This window comes from Colossoma macropomum, unplaced genomic scaffold (assembly GCF_904425465.1).
Source record: "Colossoma macropomum unplaced genomic scaffold, Colossoma_macropomum, whole genome shotgun sequence".
Lineage (NCBI taxonomy): Eukaryota > Metazoa > Chordata > Actinopteri > Characiformes > Serrasalmidae > Colossoma > Colossoma macropomum.
Window position 1 is genome coordinate 1,467,795 of NW_023494793.1, and position 23,723 is coordinate 1,491,517.

The 23,723-nt window shown below is 41.2% G+C and overlaps 1 protein-coding gene across 1 annotated transcript; it reads right to left on the minus strand.

The window, feature by feature from the left end:
• Positions 1-675: 675 nt before the first annotated feature.
• On the minus strand, positions 676-19,533 carry LOC118813037 (glutathione hydrolase 5 proenzyme-like). The gene is made up of 12 exons (XM_036578171.1): positions 19,166-19,533; positions 18,962-19,089; positions 18,662-18,748; positions 12,369-12,549; positions 11,808-11,968; positions 7,493-7,639; positions 7,246-7,376; positions 5,783-5,967; positions 5,588-5,679; positions 3,532-3,644; positions 3,285-3,395; positions 676-2,844 (listed from the first exon to the last, which is right to left on the minus strand). Exons 1-12 carry the CDS (start codon positions 19,330-19,332, stop codon positions 2,698-2,700), a joined length of 1,650 nt encoding a protein of 549 aa, XP_036434064.1. The 5' UTR covers positions 19,333-19,533; the 3' UTR covers positions 676-2,697.
• Positions 19,534-23,723: the final 4,190 nt, after the last annotated feature.

A 23,723-nucleotide genomic window follows, 5' to 3' on the forward strand; every position in this document is an offset into this window, starting at 1 on the left:
GCGAGCGGGCATTTGACCCAACAATTTTCAGGACGTTCATATAAAAACCTCTGCTTTCCCTAAACGGACTGACCAGCACAGACAGCCAGAGTAAAACTGAGCGGCAGAGCCAATTAGAATCTCCATTTCAGCTGGGAGGCGCTTTCAGACCTGCCTTCAGTTCGGCTTTGACATGCGACTCCACCCGTATTCAGGCAGCACCAGAGCGCGTTTCTGCTGTACCGTCTGCACAACCAGCCGCTTTAACACTTCACTCTTTACAGACACTCATACCGTTCCTGCACTGCGAGATGCTGTAAACAACGAGAGACAAGCAATAAAATAATAATATGTGTTTGAATATTGATCGTGGAGCATGTTTTTGGCATCATCAGCGACCTGATCGGTTAAACTTAATTTGGTATTCACAAAGATGATCAGCATCTCTGTTTTCATGGTGGTGAATGTGAGAGTAACAGAGCACTTATATTCCTGCAAAACGTCTGATCAATAAACAAACACCACATGTGTAATTTAGTCCACTTAAGCCCTGACAGTCTGTAACCTAGTATATAAGGAAAACCTCAACCACACAACAAAAGAAGAAACAGAGAGCTTTATGTGGGTCAGGTAGCAATATATACTACCTCACTGTCTGAATGTCAAAATGTATCAGGCCAGTCTGTACAGTAACAGTAAGTTACTTTTTCTTTTTTTTATTAAAATGTTGCAAAATGCATCAGTGAGTTTACATTCATTGAACAAGATAATTCAACAGTAAATTAAAAGACTGAATGTTCACTATAAAGCTAATCTGGTTATTACTCAGTGTTTAACATGTATGTGTAGCCCAGTGGTGCTTTTCTTTTAGTTCTGTATCCAGTCCTGAATAGTGTCAAAAAATGGCATCCCCTCTTGGAACCTTCTGAACACGAAATCCTCACCAGTCCAGCCGTCTGCCATCAGCAAGCAGCCAGCATCATGAGCACAGAAGAGCAGTCCTGTAAAACCTCCACCCATCACAGAGTTGAAGTGTAAAAGAGTCTGAAGGAGTGAAATTAAGCATTTTGGAGCTCAAACAAAGCAACTCCAGCAGCCACGATGCTACGTTCACAACAAGTGTTGCTGTGCCCTGCAAGTCTGGTACACATTTCAACTGGACTCCTTTACATGACCAATCATCTCACAAAACTCATTATTACAATAAAGCTTGCAATACAGATGTCACTTAACTTTCATTGGCTTAAAACTACATCAAGCAGTGTGCAAAACAGTAAACTTTGAATGTACATTCTCACATTTTTTTTTTCAATTTCTTTTCAAGTTTCTCCAAAAAATACACATTGCCCAAATAAACGCAAGAGTGATAACCAAGAAACACCCATAAGCTCACAAATAAAACCGTGCATTACCCATATAACATGTAACTTTTTTAAAAATAGGCACATTTTAGCTAGCAGCTTAGCCTAAACAAAAAAAAGAAAAAATATTTGTATAAAAATTAAACCTGCTATAACAATATTCTTTTTTTCCTCCCCTTTGGTTGGTTACAAGTCCACCATCTGACTCAAAGGAAAGAGATACATTATCACAAAAAAACAAACTGTGGGTCGGACTTTAGAAAATGAACTGGGCATTAAAACAGCCTGATGTTCTTCAGAGATGTTCACTAACAAATCCTGCTATGTGAGGCTGCAGCTACTGAAGCAGCATCAAAACTAACACTGACACTGTTCATGATTAGGTTAAGAGGAAGGTAGAGCAGCCTAAATCGATACTCAAATAAAAGTTTTGATACTTGCATAAAATATTTACACAAGTAAAGAACCTTCCCCAAACCAGTGAGTGGAAATACAAACGTAGCAGGTTGAAAATCTACTTCAGTACTCTGTCCTGCAGTGGAACCTCTACTACATCCAGCATTTATCAGCACAGGAACTGGAGACTGTGTGACTCTGTTCTTCTTTTTTTTGGATTCTTTTGGTCTAAAATACAAAGTCAGAGATGTAACCAATCACAAAGCAGTAGAAATATCACTACAAATATCGAAACAAAGTGACATTAAACACATATTAAAATCTAAATGTGAATGGCTAAAATGTAACTGAGTAAAAAGATTCCGTAACTCACTAATATACTGTACTTTATCAGAAGTTAAGGTACTCAAAAATACTACAAAAATAAAGTACTAAGTACTAAAAGAATACTCAGGAGAGTAAATCCATCAATATTTTAGTAATGTAATTATTTACTACCCACCTCTCAGTAGGTTTATAAAGACAGTCATTAGCAAGACATGAAATGCAATTTTAGTCATTGGTCTAATTGCATTTCATCACTCAGCCACTTTTTTTTTAAACAATGTTAAACCACTTTTCGAAGTGTGGTGCCACCCCTGGGAGACCAAGTCATGTGACCCAAGTGTTCATTGCTGGTATACAGTATCACACAAAATCATTACATAGCAAAGAACTTCTGATTTCAGATATAATAGCAATATTTGGGAAATTCACTTGAAGCTCTGAGTCTGTGGAAAGTGTCCAGTCTCACAAACACAAATAAGAGTTTATACACACAGCTTTTACTTGTGCTTTTTTGGTCAGAATTGAAAGAAAAGAATTATTTTCCCCAAAACTTTATTGTTCAAAACACATGATTTACTTCAACAAAAAAAAAATGCCAAAGTTAGAGCACTTGTACTTGGAAAGAAGGAATGGATCAGTAGCCAGCAGCCACGCCCAGCTTCCGAGCATCTGAATAAGCGTAGATGGTGCCGTTATGCTTTGATATAGCGTTGACCACATTATAGAAGCGCTTGGTGTACTTAACTGTGTTTTTAAGCTTTTTAAGCGCCTCTTTGACTTCCTGTAAGAGAGAGAATGAACACAGTCATCAACATTCGCAGGCAAGAACTGTGAATCAAGCTGCACTGCAAAAAATGGTATCTAGTCAAGTGAAATGATGTGAAATCTAGTCAATATATCTAACATTTGCCATTTGACATGGTTGTGCACTTATTTTAAGATTATCTAGCTTTTTTCCTGAATTTTCTTACTTGTTTTAGGTCATTTTTTGAATAAAATTATCCTACTATACTGGCAGATAATTTCTTAAAACAAGCAAAATTATCTTCCAATATAGTTAGATTTTTTAACTTAATAAAGTTATTTAAAGTAAAAATGTCTAGAAATAAGGTAAATTATCCTAAAGTAAGCTTACAACAATCTCAGCAGGATTTCTCAACTATATTTAAGGTAATTTTGCTTAACAAGACACATTTGTTGCAGTGTGAGTGGTTTTCTTACCTTGTCAAACTTGGGCTCGAACTTGAGCGCATTACTGCCGTCCACGAACACAACAGCTTCAGCGATGGAGTCGTTCAGACTCTTTCCAAACCACAGGTAGTTCATGAGAGCCTGAATAGGTCACAACAGCATCTTCACTGATCAGAAATACACCACAGCTCTCAGTTCTCGACACTTTACAGCGTAAGAGTTTATAGCTCTGCTCGACAGATCAATGTAATTAACCCATTTCTGGACCCGAACTCACCATGGTCACCCCGGTGGTGATCATGGTGCCCCCTGACGCTCCGATAACTATAATTTCGTCTGTCTTTGTGGAGCGAAGGATCATTGGAGCCATGGAGGAGGGAGGACGTTCACCTACACACACAAACACAAAAGCATACAGTGTTTAATAGAGAAGGAATTTCTGGGTTACTACAGTAACTGATACTTAACACCTTGTTGTGATATTATCACCAATAATGTAATATTGCTTTGAAATTTAAAGCAGGTTCACACTGTGACCTGTATATGAAGACTCTAAGACATTATACATGTAAGCAGGCAAGGTGGGAGGGTGCATATGCAAATTAGTAGAAGGTTTATTGAGGTCTGGGTTAAAATCAGAGCAGATACAGATACAGAGATACAGATATAAGTAAGCAAAGAGCCACAAAACCAAAAACACGACAGAGAACAAACAGAAACAATCATGAAAAAGCGTTCTTCTATTGTTACAATGACAAGTTGTAACAAGAGCAGAACCCTTTTGGTGCTATCTAGAACCCTTTTCAAAAAGGTTCTGTATAGAACCATGTACAGAGCGCATTTATTATCAGTCTGAAGAACAATTTCACCATGCAAAGAACCCTTTAACCCCTTAAATGGCCAGGGCCCACCACTTTTCCATTAAACTAGATGATATTTAGGTTTTGGTATGAATTTCTGTTATTCACAATTAATGAAAAATGCAGAACTGGTTATAATGTTCTTTTTTTATAAAGCAGTACTGCTGGGTAGGAAAAAAGGCGGTTTAAACTTTTAATTTTAACTTAAAGAGTAGTTCCACCCTAAGACCTTTTTTCTCATTAACAGCTGAAATGCTCTGCTTTGTAATAATAAAATATATCAGCTTTGCCTAAAATGTGAACACATCTTTACAAACTGTAAAAGTATCATTTTTATCATGGTCAGTTGCACCTCTGCAGCGCCCCCTCTGGTTCAACTCTGCTATAGAAGTACAATGTACGTACCAAAGTATGATGACACATCACAGCATGCAAATCAGTCAAACAACGGTACCGCCCCCTGATGTTACTGCGCTGAGCTAAACACCCCCAGCACCTCCTCACAGGGCTGCGATCTGCCAGCTGTCTGTACCAGCTGCACATAACCCAGTTAATCTGAGCTCAGTCTGTAATAAAGGTGTTGGACTGATTAGGTGAGGATTCTTTCGAGTCTCCATAAAGCTGCCGGTGTTGCATCCGATTGACGTTTCCCTTCACAACTCAGACCCTCAGGCTCGACTTACTGAACAGACATCAACGACAACACTGGAACTACAGAAAGCGAAACAGTTCAGGAAAGGTCAACATTAAATGTCTGATTGTGTCAACCTTTCGTCCGTACAGCCTTTCTCTGACTTTTTCCCGCTTTCCGTAGTTCCAGTGTTGCTTGCCGTTGATTTCTTTTCAGTGATTGCGGTGCTGATGGTTCGATTTAAAAAGGGGAACGTGAGTTTGAGTGGGAACTGAATCGGATGTAACACCAGTAAGTGCCATGAACAGCTTGCAGAGTGTAAGGATTGCACAGGAGCGCATCGGAGGGGTAAGGGGCTCGATCCCCTGCCCCTTTTGTCTTAAAATAAAGAGTACTTTTTTGATAAGCTGTGTAAAACGAAAAAAGAAAAAAATTGCTGTGAGAGTGACTACTACGTTTGATGAATGCCAGCGGACAACAGTGTTTACAAACCTGGTGGAGCTAGTTTAAACAGGCCTGATACAGCTGGTAAAATTAATAACAGTATAATGTATAATTTTCAGGTGTTACGCTTAAGTGTGTCAGTGGAGGATGACCACAGGGTCAGCAGCCTCTCTTTCCCTCTTCACTCAGGTGCTCACGGCAGCTTGTGCACCTTTAAAAGGAGCAGAGACGGAACAGAGAGAGAGGAGAGAGGGACGAGCAGCAGCAGAAGAAAAAGACTGACGAGCTGAAAAGCTGTGCTGCAGCGACAAACTTTTTTTGGGAAAAATCAGGGATGGACATCACTGTCTTATGGGAACATCTGCAGCAGGTATATATACTATAGACAGGTAACGTACCAGTGTGAGTCTGGTTGGTTCTGTCACAAAAATCTGCAAGTTGATTGTTCAGGATGACGCCTGTCTGGGGCGAAAACTCTGCACAGCCAAACCTGACAGGAAAATGAATAAAGGTCAGTAATGATTAGTGCCTCTGGTCACTAATAGGTTCATTCATATATTGCCTAGACTGCACCATAGAGTAGATCTGCTCACAAGTAGTTGATGGAGCTGGTGACGGACACAGCCATGCCATCCTCGTCCAGCACAGACACATGAGAGGTGCCCTGTGTGTCCACTTCAGGAGCGACGCTGTAGTACTGGGCATCGTGGGTTTGGTCATCTGTGATCTTCTTCCTAATGCGGTCAGCAAACTCCTTTCTAGTTATAGCATATGCCTTCTGTTCAACACACACAGAGGCACGCAAGCTGGTGATAGTGTCCAGCACTGAGGATGGGTTTAAACAACAGGACATCAGCAAACGTGATCAGTGAACCACTTTTGATCAGTCAGACAGAAAACCCAGAGTTTGATCATGAAATAGACAATTTTAGTATACATTAAAGCAGATGAGCATCAGCATGAGGGTCTGATTACAGTAACATCTTAACACTGAAATCTGTTCAGCCTCCATGACGACTTCAGCAGTGAGTGAATTTCGGACAGAAGCTGTTCCAGTATAACAGTTCCTAACTTCATAATCTCATCATGAACTCCAGATAAGAAAACAGCATCACACAAACATCCTAACTAGACTAAACCTCCTAAATCCTGTCCTAACTTTAGGATGAACCCCAACAGGGTCCTCACTTCTGTTTAAGGTCCGTTTCTATGGTTTTTAGGCAGCTGAGTCAGCAGCATAGTTCACTACCAGCATAATGAGCTCCATTTATTTCTACTGTAAAACGCTGCTTTCACTGTGAGATGATTTTCTTTTCTAACTCTGCGTTTTAAAGATCTCAGACGCTGCAGACTCGATCTCCACCGCCCCTCTGATCACCTTCGTGTGTTAATGTTGATGATGAAATATTACAGTGATGGTGGTGAATAATGAGGAGACGGAGCTGAACGTGTGTCTGTTTATTAGGAGGAGTAACGTTAGCGCGCTCGGCTAAAGCGTTTGGGAAATGGAGACTGAAACTGGGGAGCGGCGACGCTCTGATAAACAGCAGGGGGCACTCTCACAGTATTCACTACTTACAGTTTATCACACTTTAGCTGTGTTTGACCTTTTTAACATCAGTAACAGAAGCTGTCTGGTTTTACTTCAGCTGTGTGTTCATGGTTGGTTACTAGGAAACAACATGATAGCCGATTGTTGACTTCAATCGACTATGTTAAGATGCTTTAACTGGAGATTATGATGCTGTAAATTAACTTACAGTAACTAACATTTGCTATTATGACAAATTTGCACGCTGCTGAAACACAATTACAGAAACGTCTTATCTTTTTGTCCTAAGTTAAGATCTAACAGGTCAAGATAACATTTGTTTCTGTGATACAAATTTGTGAAAAATGTTATGTTGCTGTGAGAGAAGGAGATATGAAGGAGAAAAACATATGAAGTTTCTGTGACAGAGGTCAATATTGCTTGACAATGTAATGTTACATTGAGAAACACATTACTGTATAGTTCCGTGTGTAAATAAATCAGGCATCTCATCCAAGGACCTACCGTTACATTGTTGAATCTGGGGTCTTTCATTAACTTCCTCTGTGCATTAGCAAATTTAGAGGCCTCTACGTAGCGATGGTAGGTCAGCACACGCTCTTTTCCTTCTAGAGAGGCTGGATTTAGGTTGTAGCCTGGAGAACACACAGAACATCACCGTGACAATACTTCAGACAAAATAGAACTGTCTGGTGAAAATCATCAGTCCATCAACTGAAAATCAGATCAGTTAGTAACACAGTTCTCTCACCTTCCATAACATTGAGGATGAAGCTGACCACTGAGGCCCCTGAAGGCGGAGGGGGGAAGTACATGGTATAATCGCCCAGAGACACTTTCCAGGGTTCCAACTCAGACACCTCAACTGATCTCAGATCCTCCAGAGTGATACTACCACCTTAATCACACAACATAACACACAGTTTAGCACACAGGTTTGTGGAGCTGTCAGATGTAGCCTGAGAGCTGAAGAGCTGAAACAGGTACTACACTGTTAGAAATAAAGGTTCTGTTCAGGTACATTTTTAGTTCATCAAGGTAAAAACAATGTAAATGTTCCCTCAAAGCTCCAACAGTGGTTCTAAGGTCTGATTGTGAACCTTAAATAAGTTTTTCCAGGTGAAAAGTTCGTATTTGTACCTTTTCATAACCGAATGTTTTAAAACAGAACAGTAAAATAAAAGCCTGGAGACGAGACGGGGTGTGTGGAGTCAGTACAGCTTAGAACATATCATTTCAGTGGATTATGGTTCAGTTATGTTCCCTGACTAAAGGTACTGAGATGGACCCTTGAGGGTTCCACCCCAGTGACAAGAGGGGAACTGCCCCAGTGATGGTTTCATATCTTTATTTCTGAGAGTGTAGCGTGATTAAAATATTACACTCCTGTGCAAAAAATGTGCCAAGCCCAAAATGTGATGTTTGTTACTGGTGGTTTTGGCCAGTCCAGATTTAAACAGAATAACTAAACAAGCTTGGCGATGTTTTTCAGCTGTTTGAAGCCGTCAATGCTGAAAGGATCAATACTGACTCTTCTATCTGTAAAAGGTGCAACTATCCAAGTGTTGGCTCTATCATCAGAGTTCCCTGCTGATGCTACAGCATCCATAGTCCACAACAGCACACTCTCTCTCTGGGTGGGCAGGATGGCCCCCCGTCTCCCCCATCACTCAGAGCAGTGTTAGCCAGTGCAGGTGCCTGTTAGCTGACGTAACAGAACTGGTGGTTAGTGTTCTCCTCCAAACACGTTCATCTGTCCAATGACATTGCATTGGCGGCAGTTTGCAAAGATGCAGTGGAGCTTCACAGGACTCAGAGGATGCCTGTGTTAGCCTTCGCCCTCCAAGCATTGGTGGTATCATGTGATTTGGGGAGTCCCTAGTAGTGGGTGAAACCACCGCCCCCCAACTCCAAGCTGTCTGCAAGTTTACCCTTACTTCAACATTTAAAGAGATCGAAGGGAAAAGCTCTCTCAAGTACTTGATCTATGTAATGATTTGATGAGATCATTTAAAGCCTAAACCCTTACAATTCCAGGCTTTTTACATACTAAGACTAACTATTCTGTAACTACAGAGATCTCAAACTGAGACTTCTGAACTTGCAGTGAACGTGAACGTGCACTGCTTCAGTTATCTTCTCAGCTGTGTGGAAAGCCTGGCGTGATGATAAACAAGGTGGAACATGTTCAGAGAGTTCAATGTTGCCGTAACACATTCGGCATCTCAGTCTGGCTCTGAATCCACTCTGCACTCATCAGGGACTGTATAAAGGAATGTACATACATCATCTATACATACATCAACTAAACCGCTTATCCTTCTGGGTCGCGGTGGGGTGCTGGAGCCTATCCCAGCTGTCATTGGGCAGAAGGCAGGATACACCCTGGACAGGTCGCCAGTCCATCGCAGGGCAGACAGACAGACATACACACTCACACCTAGGGGCAATTTAGCACGTCCAATTGGCCTGAATACATGTTTTTAGGACTGTGGGAGGAAACCGGAGTACCCGGAGGAAACCCACACAGACACGGGGAGAACAGGCAAACTCCACACAGAATCGAACCCAGGCCATTCTTGCTGTGAGGCGACAGCGCTACCCACTGCGCCACCGTGCCGCCCATAAAGGAATGTGATATCTGATATAGTCAGTGTGCAAAATGCCCCCTGGTATCGACTGCTGACGCTTCAATGGTAACACAATGTCTGTTTTATCCATCGTTCTTCTGTAGAGTCTCTGTTCTAGTGCGGTTCTGCGCTCTTCCTCACAGTAACTGAGATCTTCCTCGTCTCCTCTTCTGTAGAGTCTCTGTTCTAGTGCGGTTCTGCGCTCTTCCTCACAGTAACTGAGATCTTCCTCGTCTCCTCTTCTGTAGAGTCTCTGTTCTAGTGCGGTTCTGCGCTCTTCCTCACAGTAACTGAGATCTTCCTCGTCTCCTCTTCTGTAGAGTCTCTGTTCTAGTGCGGTTCTGTGCTCTTCCTCACAGTAACTGAGATCTTCCTCGTCTCCTCTTCTGTAGAGTCTCTGTTCTAGTGCGGTTCTGCGCTCCTCCTCACAGTAACTGAGATCTTCCTCGTCTCCTCTTCTGTAGAGTCTCTGTTCTAGTGCGGTTCTGTGCTCTTCCTCACAGTAACTGAGATCTTCCTCGTCTCCTCTTCTGTCTTCAGTGTGAGAAATGAGGAACAGTCACTCTTCACTCCAAACTCTTGGGAAACTGGGCGAGTTTTCAGATTTACAGATCTGCTGCAGCTCATTGTAAAGTTTTTCAGAGGAATTCGGGCAGAGTTACAGTTTCTAGGCTATGAAGGACCAACTGGGTGAACCAGTCTGCTACAGCGCCACCCTGAGGCAGAGCAGTGCTGCAGCTCTAGTTAGTTAAGAACACCAAAGACTAAAGCTGATAAACAGTGAGCTTCATTCTGGATTTGAGCATCATAATGAGCTTGTTTGAGACATTCAGGTGGTCCAAGACATCAATTAGCGCCCCAAAATTATCTAATGTATCTCATTTTGAGATTGTTGTAGCCTTTTTAATAGATTACTTATTTTATTTCTAGACATTAGTATGTCACATGATCTCACTGTATTGGCAGATGATTTTGCTTGTTGTAAGAAATTTGCTTGAAAATGATCTTCCAATATATTGAGATAATTTTCACTACCTAATGTCACTTTAAACAAGGGAAAAATATCTGTAAACTTAAATAATCTTACAATAAGGTTACAACAATCCCAAAATGAGAAATATTAAATATATTGGTTAGATGGAGGATAGTTTCACTTGTCTAGATATCATTTTTGCAGTGTGCTGGAACAAAAACTTTCTCCAAAAAGATAACTTTTCAGGAGAGGAAGAAAACTTTCTTAACTTGTAATGAAAGTCAATGGAGAAGTTAATTGATACAAGTCGTTCTGGGCCATTTCTATCGGTCTATTCATCATGACAAATTTGAAACTATGTAAATGGCAGCTGGCAATTTCAAATCATGTGAAAAAATGAAAATAACAAAAATGGAGTTGCGAGACTTTGTCCCAACAGCAACGCTATGTTTTGAATGCTGGTATGCTGTTTTTGACTTGTGAAATATGCCAGTGGCTCAGTAAAATACAGCAGTCAGTGAGTGAAATATGAACTTTTGAAATGCATATGGGCTTTGAGTGACCTAAAAAATGTATTAATTACTCAAAGAACTGGCACTTAAACACACCAGGAGGTACGTTAGCATGTCCAGATCATTACTCCACTCTTTGTGTGGGACTTTTTATAGATCCACACAGTCAACAAGGCTGATTTCATCCATACTCTGTTGTTTGGCCTTCCTCTGGAGTTGGTTAAGATGAACTCCCTTCACGATTTCTTGTTAAAATTGAAAAAAGCAGCATAACAGAGTCAGGAGGATCTTGTTTAGAATCCTTATTTTGGTCGAGGTTGAAATTTCAAACAGAGCTCATAACGTTGGCAGTAATGACACTGAATATAACCTGTTTAAAAGGGCTGTTGTTACTGCCATCAGACTGAACACAGCATGTTGACACGTGGGGAGTTCCGCAACAGGGCCTATGCTGTGTGTGCTGGCCAGGACTGCACATGCCCAGGGACATGGCCTGAGTTAGTGGGTCACCAAAACAGTCAACCTCTAAAGGGTGGGCTATGTGGCGGCCGGCTACTGGCTCGCACTGCCTCCTGGGGCTCGTGAAGCATGGAGGCTCATGGTGGGTTCACACCCGTCTAAAAAGGACTGTTTATTGTTGTTTATGTTGTTATTGTTGCTTTAGTTTAAGTTGTGGGTATGTTTCGGTTGGGTTATCTTGTGCCTGGGGTGAGGGTTTTTTGTGTATGGAGTCACCGTAAGGATGAAGCTTGTGGCTTCTGGTGACCACCCCAGTGGGTTTGTGCTTCTCTATGTGCCTTTCTACTGGTGTTTCGATATAAGAGCGCTTCTTGCAGCAGAATCATGGCCTCCCTGTGTCTTACTCTACGCCAATGCTAGAATACAGATATGTGTGGGGCACCATTTGCAAAGTCAAGCAGAAAAACTGATCCAAACCCATCGTTTTATCACCTGCTCGCTGCATATCACAGAAGAGCTTTTTGGCTATTTCTCCTGTGTAGAATTCTTCTGGTCCATTCTCTGCTATCTCCTCCAGGGTATCGGCAAGTTTCTCAAATTTCATAGTGTCCCCTTCCTTCAGCATCCTTCCCTGTTCGTCCTCGAACAACTGACTGAGAAAAAGATACAAAGGGGGAGAGAAATTTCACAAGCATGATTACTGGAGTTGGACCTTTTCTGAGTGACCTACGGTCTGTAGGGCTGTTATACTATACTATATTATACTACCGTAGTATATTATGAATACAGGACATACATTCTGTATTTCCTGAGATCACATAAGAAAAACCACCCCAGTTACCATTACTGATTTGAGCATATCTGTAAATACTCTATATAGCCTAATTACTTAAATATCACATTCTTGCTGAAGTTTTTATGTTATCACAACATGCATGTTCGTATATACAGAAGTATATGTAGTTGAATGTATTGGTGGCTTTATGGTTAAGTGAGTTTTTATGTGCCCCCGTTTGTGAGTATGTCAGTGTATCATTCAGTGTTGTGAAATACCGTGCACCGCGATTTTTGATGTTATCTAGATAACGCGCAACTATTTCGGACATTTTGACCCCCTCTCTGGCCAGGCGGATGGTGGGCTGGAACAGACGGGACCAGGGCAGACGACCGTACAGCCTGTGAACACGCTCATAACCACGGATCTCACCGGGAACACCCATCCAATTAATACCTCCTACACAGAGAGAAAGAGAGAGCGTTCTGTAAATCACAGAGTGGTGAGCACATGTATGTTGTGAGGCTTTAGAATGAGCTTTTACTCAGTTGCATTAATGAAGTTACATGGCATGGAAACAAGCTTGTGCACAGACATTTTGTGAGGCAGGAGAAAAATCTAACAAACATGAGCAGTGCTTAAAGTGGTAGTTCAATGTTAACCCAATGTAGTTGATTATCATACATGTTTGGTGTCTGAAGTTCTTTAATATTAGCACTGAAGTTACATAGATAATGTAGCTAACAAGTAATGATTTAGCCTCATACCGATGTTCAGTATTCAGTAATTTCTTATGTTGTTTCTAAAAAAAGTGCAGAGCTAAGCTAAACAGTTGTAACAGCCATCTTAAAACCTGCATCTGTACTGCACTTCTGGCAGAGCTAGGGGGAAACAAGGATGCTGAAACTAGGTAAGAGAGAGAAAAGGGCGAACTTGACCAGGGGAACTGTGACAGAACCCCTTCCCAACGTACTGTCTGTGTGCAAGAACAACCCCAGAGGTGGAGCCATATTTTGCAATGGAGGGGACAGAGGAGGGGCCTGGAACACAAACCCAGGACAAGATCAAGTAAGGGACAGGGGCCTGTACATGGACAGAGACAATGGGTGTGTCTCAAAACCTAGTGAGCCGCTGTCTACATAGGCAGCTGTCTAAGTAGGCAGCGTTCCAACCGTCATCTGTCCTTATAAGACAGATAAATGAGATGCTCTAGTTAGACAGCAGTGACGTTGCCGCTGGTTCCCGCCCACTGCACGAGACCGGCGTTTACTGACCTCAGCCGTCAGAATCACATTTAGCCAACATGGATCTGCTCTGACAGCTTATATAGCGATTTTAATTGTATTTGCTCTGAATGAAACAGCAAAATAGACCAGAGTTGTGGTCAAACGCGGAACGTATAGGTTATTTGTGCACCTTTATGACCAGAAAACAGTTCAATACCCCAGAAAATCAGAATAACTTATATTTGAAGATGACGTCGCTGCTTGGTGAAGCGCTTCTGCCATCTTCAAACAAAAGTTTGCGCCTCGCTGCATTGTGGGATTGCCTCAGCGGCTGAGGAAACATCCGATGCTCTCTCGATATTCGGCCAAAATGAGACCTCAGTAGGCAGCATGTTTGAGATATCTAAGAATTGGGACAGCCTTCTTGTCGGAAGCGCATATTGTGACGTAAAATGCCCAATGACAGGGATGGAAACTGGGACAGAGAAGAGGGCAGGACAGAGAGAGGGAGAGAGACAGTGACTGGGACAGAGACCATAACAAGGATTAGACTGGGACAGTGATGAGGCCAGGACAGAGACAGGGACAGGGAAGGAGATGATGACTGGGACAGGGACAGGGACTTGACAATGACAGGGATGGACACAGGAACAGAGATGAGGACTGGGAAATTTCACCTCCGCATTTGACCCATCCGTGCAGTGAAACACCACATACACACTAGTGAACACACACACACTAGCGGGCAGTGAGCACACTTGCCTGGAACGGTGGGCAGCCCTATCCACAGCACCTGTGACTGGGTAAGGTGCCTTGCTCAAAGGCACTTCAGTCACCTACTGTCATCTCAGGGGATCGAGCTGGCAACCTTCCGGTCACAGGACTTGTTCCCTAACCTCCAGCCCACGACTGCCCCCACTTTAGACAGGGACAGAGACGGGGACAGGACAGAGAGAGGGAGAGTGAGGAAGACCATGGCTGGGACAGAGACATTGGCAGGGATTGACAGGGACAGAGGTGGGAAAGGACAGAAAGGGAGCTGGAGATAGACCATGAGTGGGACAGATACAATGGCAAGGATTAGACAGGGACAGAGATAGGGACAGGACAGAGAGAGGGAGAGTGAGGAAGACCGTGACTGGGACAGAGACATTGGGAGGGATTGACAGGGACAGGACAGACCATTTCAATTCACATCACACTAAATGAGCCATAAGTTCTGCAGAAAAGGTTTCAGACTCCAGAAATCATTACAAATATTTTCCTGTATTTTTAAACTTTGAAAAACGGTTTAATTTGACCCACAACATGACAGGAGTCATGAAATGGCTAACTAGGGGAGCAGTTTGTGCTAAAGGGCTAACTAGGGGAGCAGTTTGTGCTAATGGGCTAACTAGCTTAGCAGTGTCCACTAACGGGCTAACTAGGGGAGCAGTTTGTGCTAAAGGGCTAACTAGGGGAGCAGTTTGTGCTAAAGGGCTAACTAGCCTAGCAGTGTCCACTAAAGGGCTAACTAGGGGAGCAGTTTGTGCTAAAGGGCTAACTAGGGGAGACGTTTGTGCTAATGGGCTAACTAGCCTAGCAGTGTCCACTAAAGGGCTAACTAGGGGAGCAGTTTGTGCTAACGGGCTAACTAGCCTAGCAGTGTCCACTAACAGGCTAACTAGCCTAGCAGTGTCCACTAATGGGCTAACTAGCCTAGCAGTGTCCACTAAAGGGCTTACTAGGGGAGCAATTTGTGCTAAAGGGCTAACTAGGGGAGCAGTGTCCACTAACGGGTTAACTAGCCTAGCAGTGTCCACTAACAGGCTAACTAGCCTAGCAGTGTCCACTAACGGGCTAACTAGCCTAGCAGTGTCCACTAAAGGGCTTACTAGGGGAGCAGTTTGTGCTAAAGGGCTAACTAGCTAGCAGTTGTCGCTAAAGGGCTAACTAGGGGAGCAGTTTGTGCTAAAGGGCTGACTAGGGGAGCAGTTTGTGCTAAAGAGCTAACTAGGGGAGCAGTGTCCACTAAAGGGCTAACTAGGGGAGCAGTTTGTGCTAAAGGGCTGACTAGGGGAGCAGTTTGTGCTAAAGGGCTAACTAGGGGAGCAGTTTGTGCTAAAGGGCTGACTAGGGGAGCAGTTTGTGCTAAAGGGCTAACTAGGGGAGCAGTTTGTGCTAAAGGGCTAACTAGGGGAGCAGTTTGTGCTAAAGGGCTGACTAGGGGAGCAGTTTGTGCTAAAGGGCTGACTAGGGGAGCAGTTTGTGCTAAAGGGCTAACTAGCCTAGCAGTGTCCACTAACGGGCTAACTAGCCTAGCAGTGTCCACTAAAGGGCTTACTAGGGGAGCAGTTTGTGCTAAAGGGCTAACTAGCCTAGCAGTGTCCACTAACGGGCTAACTAGCCTAGCAGTGTCCACTAAAGAGCTAACTAGGGGAGCAGTTTGTGCTAAAGGGCTAACTAGGGGAGCAGCAGCTCATGGGGCGCTCATTAATTTAATTAGTGATGTTACTACAGATGTTAGGGGAGCTTTGTTCACTAGTTCATCACTGTAGCTTTAATGTTCATCAGCTTTAACTAATTTGTTGATTGGTGAGTGTGATGGGAAGGTGAGTATGATGGGCTGTAGATGAGGGTGGAGGAGAAGCTGAGCTGATGTTTCACTGAACCTGAGGTCTGGCTGGCAGGGAAAGTGACAGCCTCATCCCAGCTAAAACCAGATGAGGGAAAAGTGGAGGATAGACTGGATTGATCTCTGGCAACTCGTACGGTAGAACCTTGTTATGGCGTATAAACAAACAACTGAACGTGAAAAACAAACCTGAGCGTGACGGAATCACTGTGTACAGCTTATGGGAAACCTATTAGACAAGAGTTCCCACATCACAGCCATATATGGCCGTTTACCTCCAATGCTACGCTGATAGGGAGGCATTCTGTGGGTAGAAACATGACAAGACTCATATATAAGGCTTTCATAACCCACAGAATGCAAAGGCCAGTCACGACATGTCGACTTAATTTAAACATTACCTTCTCACAGCAGAGGTATTTTCCACTTGTGTCAAAGCACATACACTAAATCAGCATCAGCAGCGTATTTATCTGATCTACAGCAGCGATTTGAGCTGAGCTGAACTCTCAGATCTTTAGGAACTGGTCAGTCAGTCCTGCTGAAGGTGAAGACTAAACATGGAGAGGCAGCGTTTAGATACTGTGCTGCTCTTAGATGGACCCACTGGACAGAGAGCATTAGAAGAGCTGGACGACACTGGACACTTTAAACCAGCCTGAAAACATTCGTGTTTTAGCAGCTTTCAGCTCAGCTTAAACACTGTTAGCTTGACCGCACTTCTGGAATTTAATAGCACTTTTTATTCAAATTTAATTTTTAAGTTGATTTTTAATTTCAAATTAATGTATTCTCTTTTAAAACCATTGTTTTAATAATGCATTAATTTCCTTTTTCCTTCAATTTGTTACTTTGTAAGTTTTAATAGAAATTATCTTCGTATTTTAACATCTGTAAAGCGCTTTGAATGACTGCAGTGTATGAAAGGTGGTATATTAATAAACTTGCCCTTCCTTGCCTGTACATACGTGTCTAAATAGTAATCTGATAATACTGTACGTGAAGTGTGAAGGTCATTAGTTGCGCTCCCACTGCAGATGAACAAAGCAGGTATTACCAAACAAAAACAAACCATCAGCTGTAGAAGAAAACTTTGAACTTGCTGCATCTGGACTGTCACCTACCTAAAACACATTTACAAAGATGGATTTACTCCTTGATCTTATCTTACATCTCTCTCTCTCTCTCTCTCTCTCTCTCTCTCTCTCTCTCTCTGCCTGTGTGTGTCTGTAACTGTGAGAGGCTGTTTAACTGTCAAATGAAGTATAAATAAATGTCTGATTCTGTGTGAAGTGATTATTCGGATTACCCAAGAAGTGTATCAAAGTAAGGAAAATCAGTGCTGGATAAACTGCTGCTGCTGCTGTTGATGATTTTAATGACATAAATGGTAGAAATGTTCTATACAGGTAACAGTGAATGTGTTTACTGTCTGTAGAGACTGACGTCTATGTGTAATTTTCAAGGAGCTAAAGGGCAGCAGGACTGTCACAAAAAATGACATTATTAACTGAGTTATCTCTCTGTTATTTGAATCCTAATCAAATCATCTTTATTTATATTTTATTTCTTTTAAGCCACATAAAAATAGACTTAATTTAATAATGTGCACAGCCTTGGAAAAAGAAGCCTTATATAATCATCTAATCATGAAATGCATGGAGTTTATTGCAAACCCTGACAGAAACAAACTGGTCAGTCTCAGCACTTAAAATGTACTTTTTTGTGTATAATATTATATTTTGCCTCAGTATACTTTGTACAGTTTGCAGCCAAATCAACTCAGAAATATTTTCAGATTGTGATCGCAGATGTATAAAAAAATAACACAAAGTAATTACTGAAGTAGTTTTCCAGTAAGCACCTTATTTACTCTTACTTGAGTAATTTCCTTTATTAACTGGAGTTATTCTTAAAATATAGAAGTGTATAATAAAACTATACATATATACATGTATAGATATATATATATATATATATATATATATATATATATATATATATACACCAAAAACTGGAGTGAAATATGGAATGAAATCTGACATCAAGGCACTTGCACCAGCTTGTTTTTTTGATGTGTGATATTAACCAATGTGGACGGCAGTGCGTCGCTATGACTGAGCGAGCACAAAATCTAGTAGCAGCAATCCTATGTAGTGAGGAGATAATAGTGAGGTCAATTCCATATAGTCAGATTTTCATCTTTCATTCCATAAATTCTTGTCATTCTTATTTCCTAAACAGCATACTATATATACTATTATATATATATATATATATATATATATATATATATACATACATGTATCGCTGTTGTCGGAACAAAACCTCGTATCTCCATTTTTGTCTCCATTTTTTCAGTTTTTGACATAATTTGAAAGTACCCATGGTCCTTTACATTGGGTGTAAATTTCATGATGAATGAACCAAAAGAAACGACCTAAAATTACTTGGAAAAACATTTGGTTTTATTGACTTAAATTAAAAGTAAAGTATGTTTTTCCTTCTCCTGTAAAGTTACCATTTTGGAGATACAAGGTTTTCTTCTGACAACAGCGATATATATATATATTGTATATATATATATGCACTCTACCTGAACACTTAACAATAGTAAAATTGCATTTGTGTGTAACTTTTTTAGACAACATTAAAAACAGCATAGTAGGTCTTATTATTATTATTAGTAGTATTTTTTTTTCTGTACTTCCAGTGATCAACAGTGTTTTACCTGTTTGACTGCATGTACAATCTGATGAAAGGTTTGGTCTGAAAGTCTTTGGAACCGTCTCTCTGGAGTTGATGATTTTCACTGTACCTAAAAATGCATAAAATTATATTATCTGATCAGACTTTCACTGGTGGAAAGATTCCTGCAGACGTCAAAAGTTTATCAAAATGGAAATGGATATTGATACACTTACTAAAACATAACAGCCTAAACATGTATTTAAAAATGACACAGCTCACAAATTTCTAGTGTTTTTTGCCGTCAGGTGAATAAATATGAGTATTTCTCAGTCCTCCTCACCGTTTTTTGACATTATAGTGAAAACAGATCCTCCTCCGATGCCCGTGCTCTGTGGGTTTACGACTGAGGTACATAACAGGGCAGCTATTGCAGCATCTGCTGCCGAGCCGCCTTCCTTTAGGATGTCTCTGAGAAACCGACAGCAAGACACATTTAAATTGATGGCAAATGAGAAATAAAAACAGCACAAAGAGCAACACTCACCGTCCGACCTCTGAGCACAGTCTGGAATCAGCAGCAACCACAGCTCTATATGGACTGACAACAGCTCTGTTTGAATGGTTTACAGTAATACTGATGATTATAATAAGTAAAACAAACAGCAACAGACTCAAGGTGCAGTAACAACAGAGTTTCTTCTGATTGGCCATGTCTGGATCTGAAAGCCAAGCCTCACACCTACAAATGAAGCAGTGATGCAGAGGGTGATATATATATATACATATATATATACACACATTAAACACTCCTTATTTCTCTGGATGGGTTGTTCCTGAACAAGTTCAGTCAAGTCAAGACATCTTTACATAGCGCTGTGTTAAACAGGCGTTGTCACTAAGCAGGATTGCAGACAATCCAGATCCAACCCCAGAGATAGTCACCGCGAGCAACAATGGCAAGAAAATCTCAGTAAGAGCGACAGGAAGAAACCTCGAGAGGAGCCAAAGGGGAACCCATCCTGCTCTGGTCAACACCAAATAGCAGAACAAGAACATGAGTAATATCAATAAAGCATAAAGAATTAAGATACAAGAGTAATTATACAGAAAAAAACAGCCTGTCATTGGACAGACGTATTTAGATTAACCAACACTCTTTAAAAGTGGTGCTTCAAGGGTTCTTTAGTAAATAAAATGGTTCTAAATAGAACCATAAACGCTGAAAGAACCCTTTGCATGATTAACGGGTTCTTCAGACTGATGGAGAATGTGCTACACAACAAAAAATAGTCTCTTGACAAGTGAAATGATCTCAAATCTAGTTGTATATCCAATATTTCTCCTGGTGAGATCGCTGAAGGTTATTTTTAGATTTTTAACTTATTTCCAAACATTTTTTAAGTTGTTTTAAGCAATTTTATTAAGTAAAATGATCTCACTGTAGTGGCAGATAGTTTTGCTTGTGTTAAGAAATGAGCTTGAAACCAGCAACACTATCTGCCAGTACAGTGAGAGAATTTCGCTTAATAAAATTACTTAGAAAAGGAAAAAATATCCAGAAATAAGCTAGATAATTTTATAATAAGTGCACAACCATCTCAAAATATGAAAAATGTTAGATTTATCAACTAGACTTAAGATCATTTCACTTGACAAGAGACCACTGTTTGCAGTGTGTAGGTGGTCCTATATGGAACCTTTTTGAAAACCATTCTATATAGCACCCAAAAGGGTTCTTCTATTGTTACAAGCTTGACACAGTGACAATAGAAGAACCCTTTTGGCTGCTACATAGAACCCCTTTTGAAAAGGTTCTATATAGAACCATTTATAGCACATTCATGCACATTTTCCATCAATCCAAAGAACCCATTAATCATGCAAAGGGTTCTTTTAGGGTTGGGTAACTGTATAGAACTATTTTCTTTACTAAAGAACCCTTGAAGCCCCATTTTTGAAAGAGTGAATGATAACCGACTGTTAGAGGCCTTTTAGAGTAACAATGAGAAACAGATCTATGAAGTGAATGAATCTATGAATCTATGAGAGTATTTTGTGAGGCACAACGGCCTCTTTTCCACTCTAGAGCCAAACGGTTCTCATGCAGTGTGTGAAATCCCCCCCTGGTATTCGGGGGTCCCTGCTAACTCTCTCTCCATAGCGGCGCTGATGCTTTAATGTCAGTAAATGTTTGTTTTATCAGCTGTTCTTCTGTAGAGTCTCTGTTCAGTTACTTCCTCACAGTAACTGAGATCTTCCTCGTCTCCTCTTCTGTAGAGTCTCTGTTCTAGTGCGGTTCTGCGCTCTTCCTCACATTAACTGAGATCTTCCTCGTCTCCTCTTCTGTAGAGTCTCTGTTCTAGCGCGGTTCTGCGCTCTTCCTCACATTAACTGAGATCTTCCTCGTCTCCTCTTCTGTAGAGTCTCTGTTCTAGTGCGGTTCTGCGCTCTTCCTCACATTAACTGAGATCTTCCTCGTCTCCTCTTCTGTAGAGTCTCTGTTCTAGTGCGGTTCTGCGCTCTTCCTCACACTAACTGAGATCTTCCTCGTCTCCTCTTCTGTCTTCAGTGTGAGAAATGAGGAACAGTCACTCTTCACTCCAAACTCTTGGGAAACTGGGCGAGTTTTCAGATTTACAGATCTGCTGCAGCTCATTGTAAAGCTTTTCAGAGGAATCTGGGCAGAGTTACAGTTTCTAGGCTATGAAGGACCAACTGGGTGATCCAGTCTGCTACAGCGCCACCCTGAGGCAGAGCAGTGCTGCAGCTCTAGTTAGTTACAAATACCAACAGGTGTGGACTCGTGAGACCGGTTTCTTTGTCCATCTGCTGTGCTGCTAAATCGGAACCAGGAAATACTGAAGAAAAACTACGCAAAAGAGTGGCTAACTGCTGTAACAAAAAAGAAAATAAATAATAAATAATGGTGTCGTATAGGAACTACCTTTCCTTCTACCTTCTTCCTCTGCTTTCACACACACAGACACATTGAAAAGGTAGTGCAGGCTGCCAGTCACACATTCGCTCCAAAACTCACGGGAGGATGGTGTGTAGTAAATCTGCAGTGGCAGACAGAAAAGGAAGTGTTGTTTGGAATGATTTCACACCGGTAAACAAATGGCCAAGTATGGTGAGTGTTGAATGTTGAGAGACAGTTAAACACTGTGGCAAACCCACAAACCTAATCACACACCTGAACATTAGCCACAGAACAGGATGTGCCAAGATGCCCCGGAGGCGCTTAGAAGAGAGTGAGGTAACACCGAAAGATTACTCAGCTGGAGCCGGAGTGAAGCGGAGCTCCCTGACTGAAGCGTTTGAGACAGACGGGCAGTGTTTAGGTACAAATGACCACAATAATAGGTCATTTTTTAACAGAGTGTACGAACCATTTCATGAAATGGGTGGTTTCTGAAAAGCCTCGTAGTGCCCTGTTCACAAACAACAAAGAAAATGGTTCTATGTAGAACCACGAACACTCAAAGAACCCTTTACATGATTAAAGGGTTCTTTGCATTGTGAAATGGTTCTCCAGATTGATGGAGAATGTGTCTCTCTACAGCACCAAAAAGGGTTTTTCTGTGGTTACGACATAAAGCTTGAACCATCTACAGCACATTCTCCATCAATCTAAGAACACTTTCATCATGCAAAGAACCCTTTAATCATGCAAAGGGTTCTTTGAGTTTTCGTGGTTCTACATAGAACCATTTTGTTTACTAAAGAACACTTGAAGAACCATCCTTTTTAAGACTATATTATAATTATCATGTGATCTCAAGATAACAAAGTTGTTATCTTGTGATACGAGTTAATTATCATGTGATCTCATAATAAAGTTGTTTTCTTAAGATAACAAGTTATTTATCATGTGATCTCAAGATAACAAATTTGTTTTCTTGTGATAACGAGGTAATTATCATGTGATCTCAAAATAAAGTTGTTTACTTAAGATAACAAGTTAATTATCATGTGATCTCAAGGTAACAAACCTGTTTTCTTTAGACAACAAGATAATTGTCAGGCGATCTCAAGACAACAAAGCTGTTTTCTTTAGATAATGAGTCATCATGTGATCTCAAGATAACAAAATCACAAGATAATTAACTCATTATCTCATGAAAACAAAGGCTCCAGCGGTTGTTGTCCTCGGTCCACTGAAATCCAACACATCACCGTGAGGTTGTCTGTCTCCTCTCAGTCCCTGAGCCTGTTCACCTGCTCGTTACTTGTGTTGGTCGACTGTTTGGGTCTGTGAATTGGTGTGAACCCACAGAGAACACAAAACAGTACAAAGTTCTTGAAGCTTTTGGACCTGCTCCTGGAGTTCAAAATACAATTAAGTTGTATGTTTAAAAGCATTTGACACTCTTCACTTAGTGTCTGTGGCCAAAAAGCTCATCTCCTTCCAAATAGTTTTTTCCCCAACTCTAATTGTGCTTCTGGAGATTTGGGGACTCCTGCAGGTGAAACTGTGGAACAACAATCCTTCTATACAGAAACAGAGCCTAAAATCTACATCCCCAAAGCTAGATATAAAAGATTTTTCAAAATTTCTACATAATTAATGGTTAATATGTAATCAGAGTGGTTTGGAGTGAAACGCTCTGTTCTAAATAAACTTACCGAGTCAGAACTGTTCACAGTGGTGGTGATAGGAACCAGACGTCCACCTCTAAAAGCTCCCTCACAGAAAGTTCCTACATGAAATGGTTATGAATTCACTGCCTGATGACTGAGACACTGTTTTATGATAGTTTAGAGAACTTAAACTCCATTCATGGTGGAGGGATACATGCAGGGCGCTGTGAGGCAAAATAGTCCCCAAAGAAAACTTATTATTTCAGATTTTCCACTATTTTCCATCATCGACATTCCATATAAACTCAGAAGACTCGTGTAGGTTCACTGGTGGTTCTGGATAGTAAATAAAATGTCTATATCTGTGTTGTAGTCATGGCGACCCCTGGTTCCTATCACCACCACTGTAAAGAAATTAGTAGTTAGGAAGTTTCTTTAATTTTTTTTTTAACTGTTTCACATTTAAAAAAAAATGGGAATGACACTGTTTACATCAATGATTGAATTACGCATAAATTTGG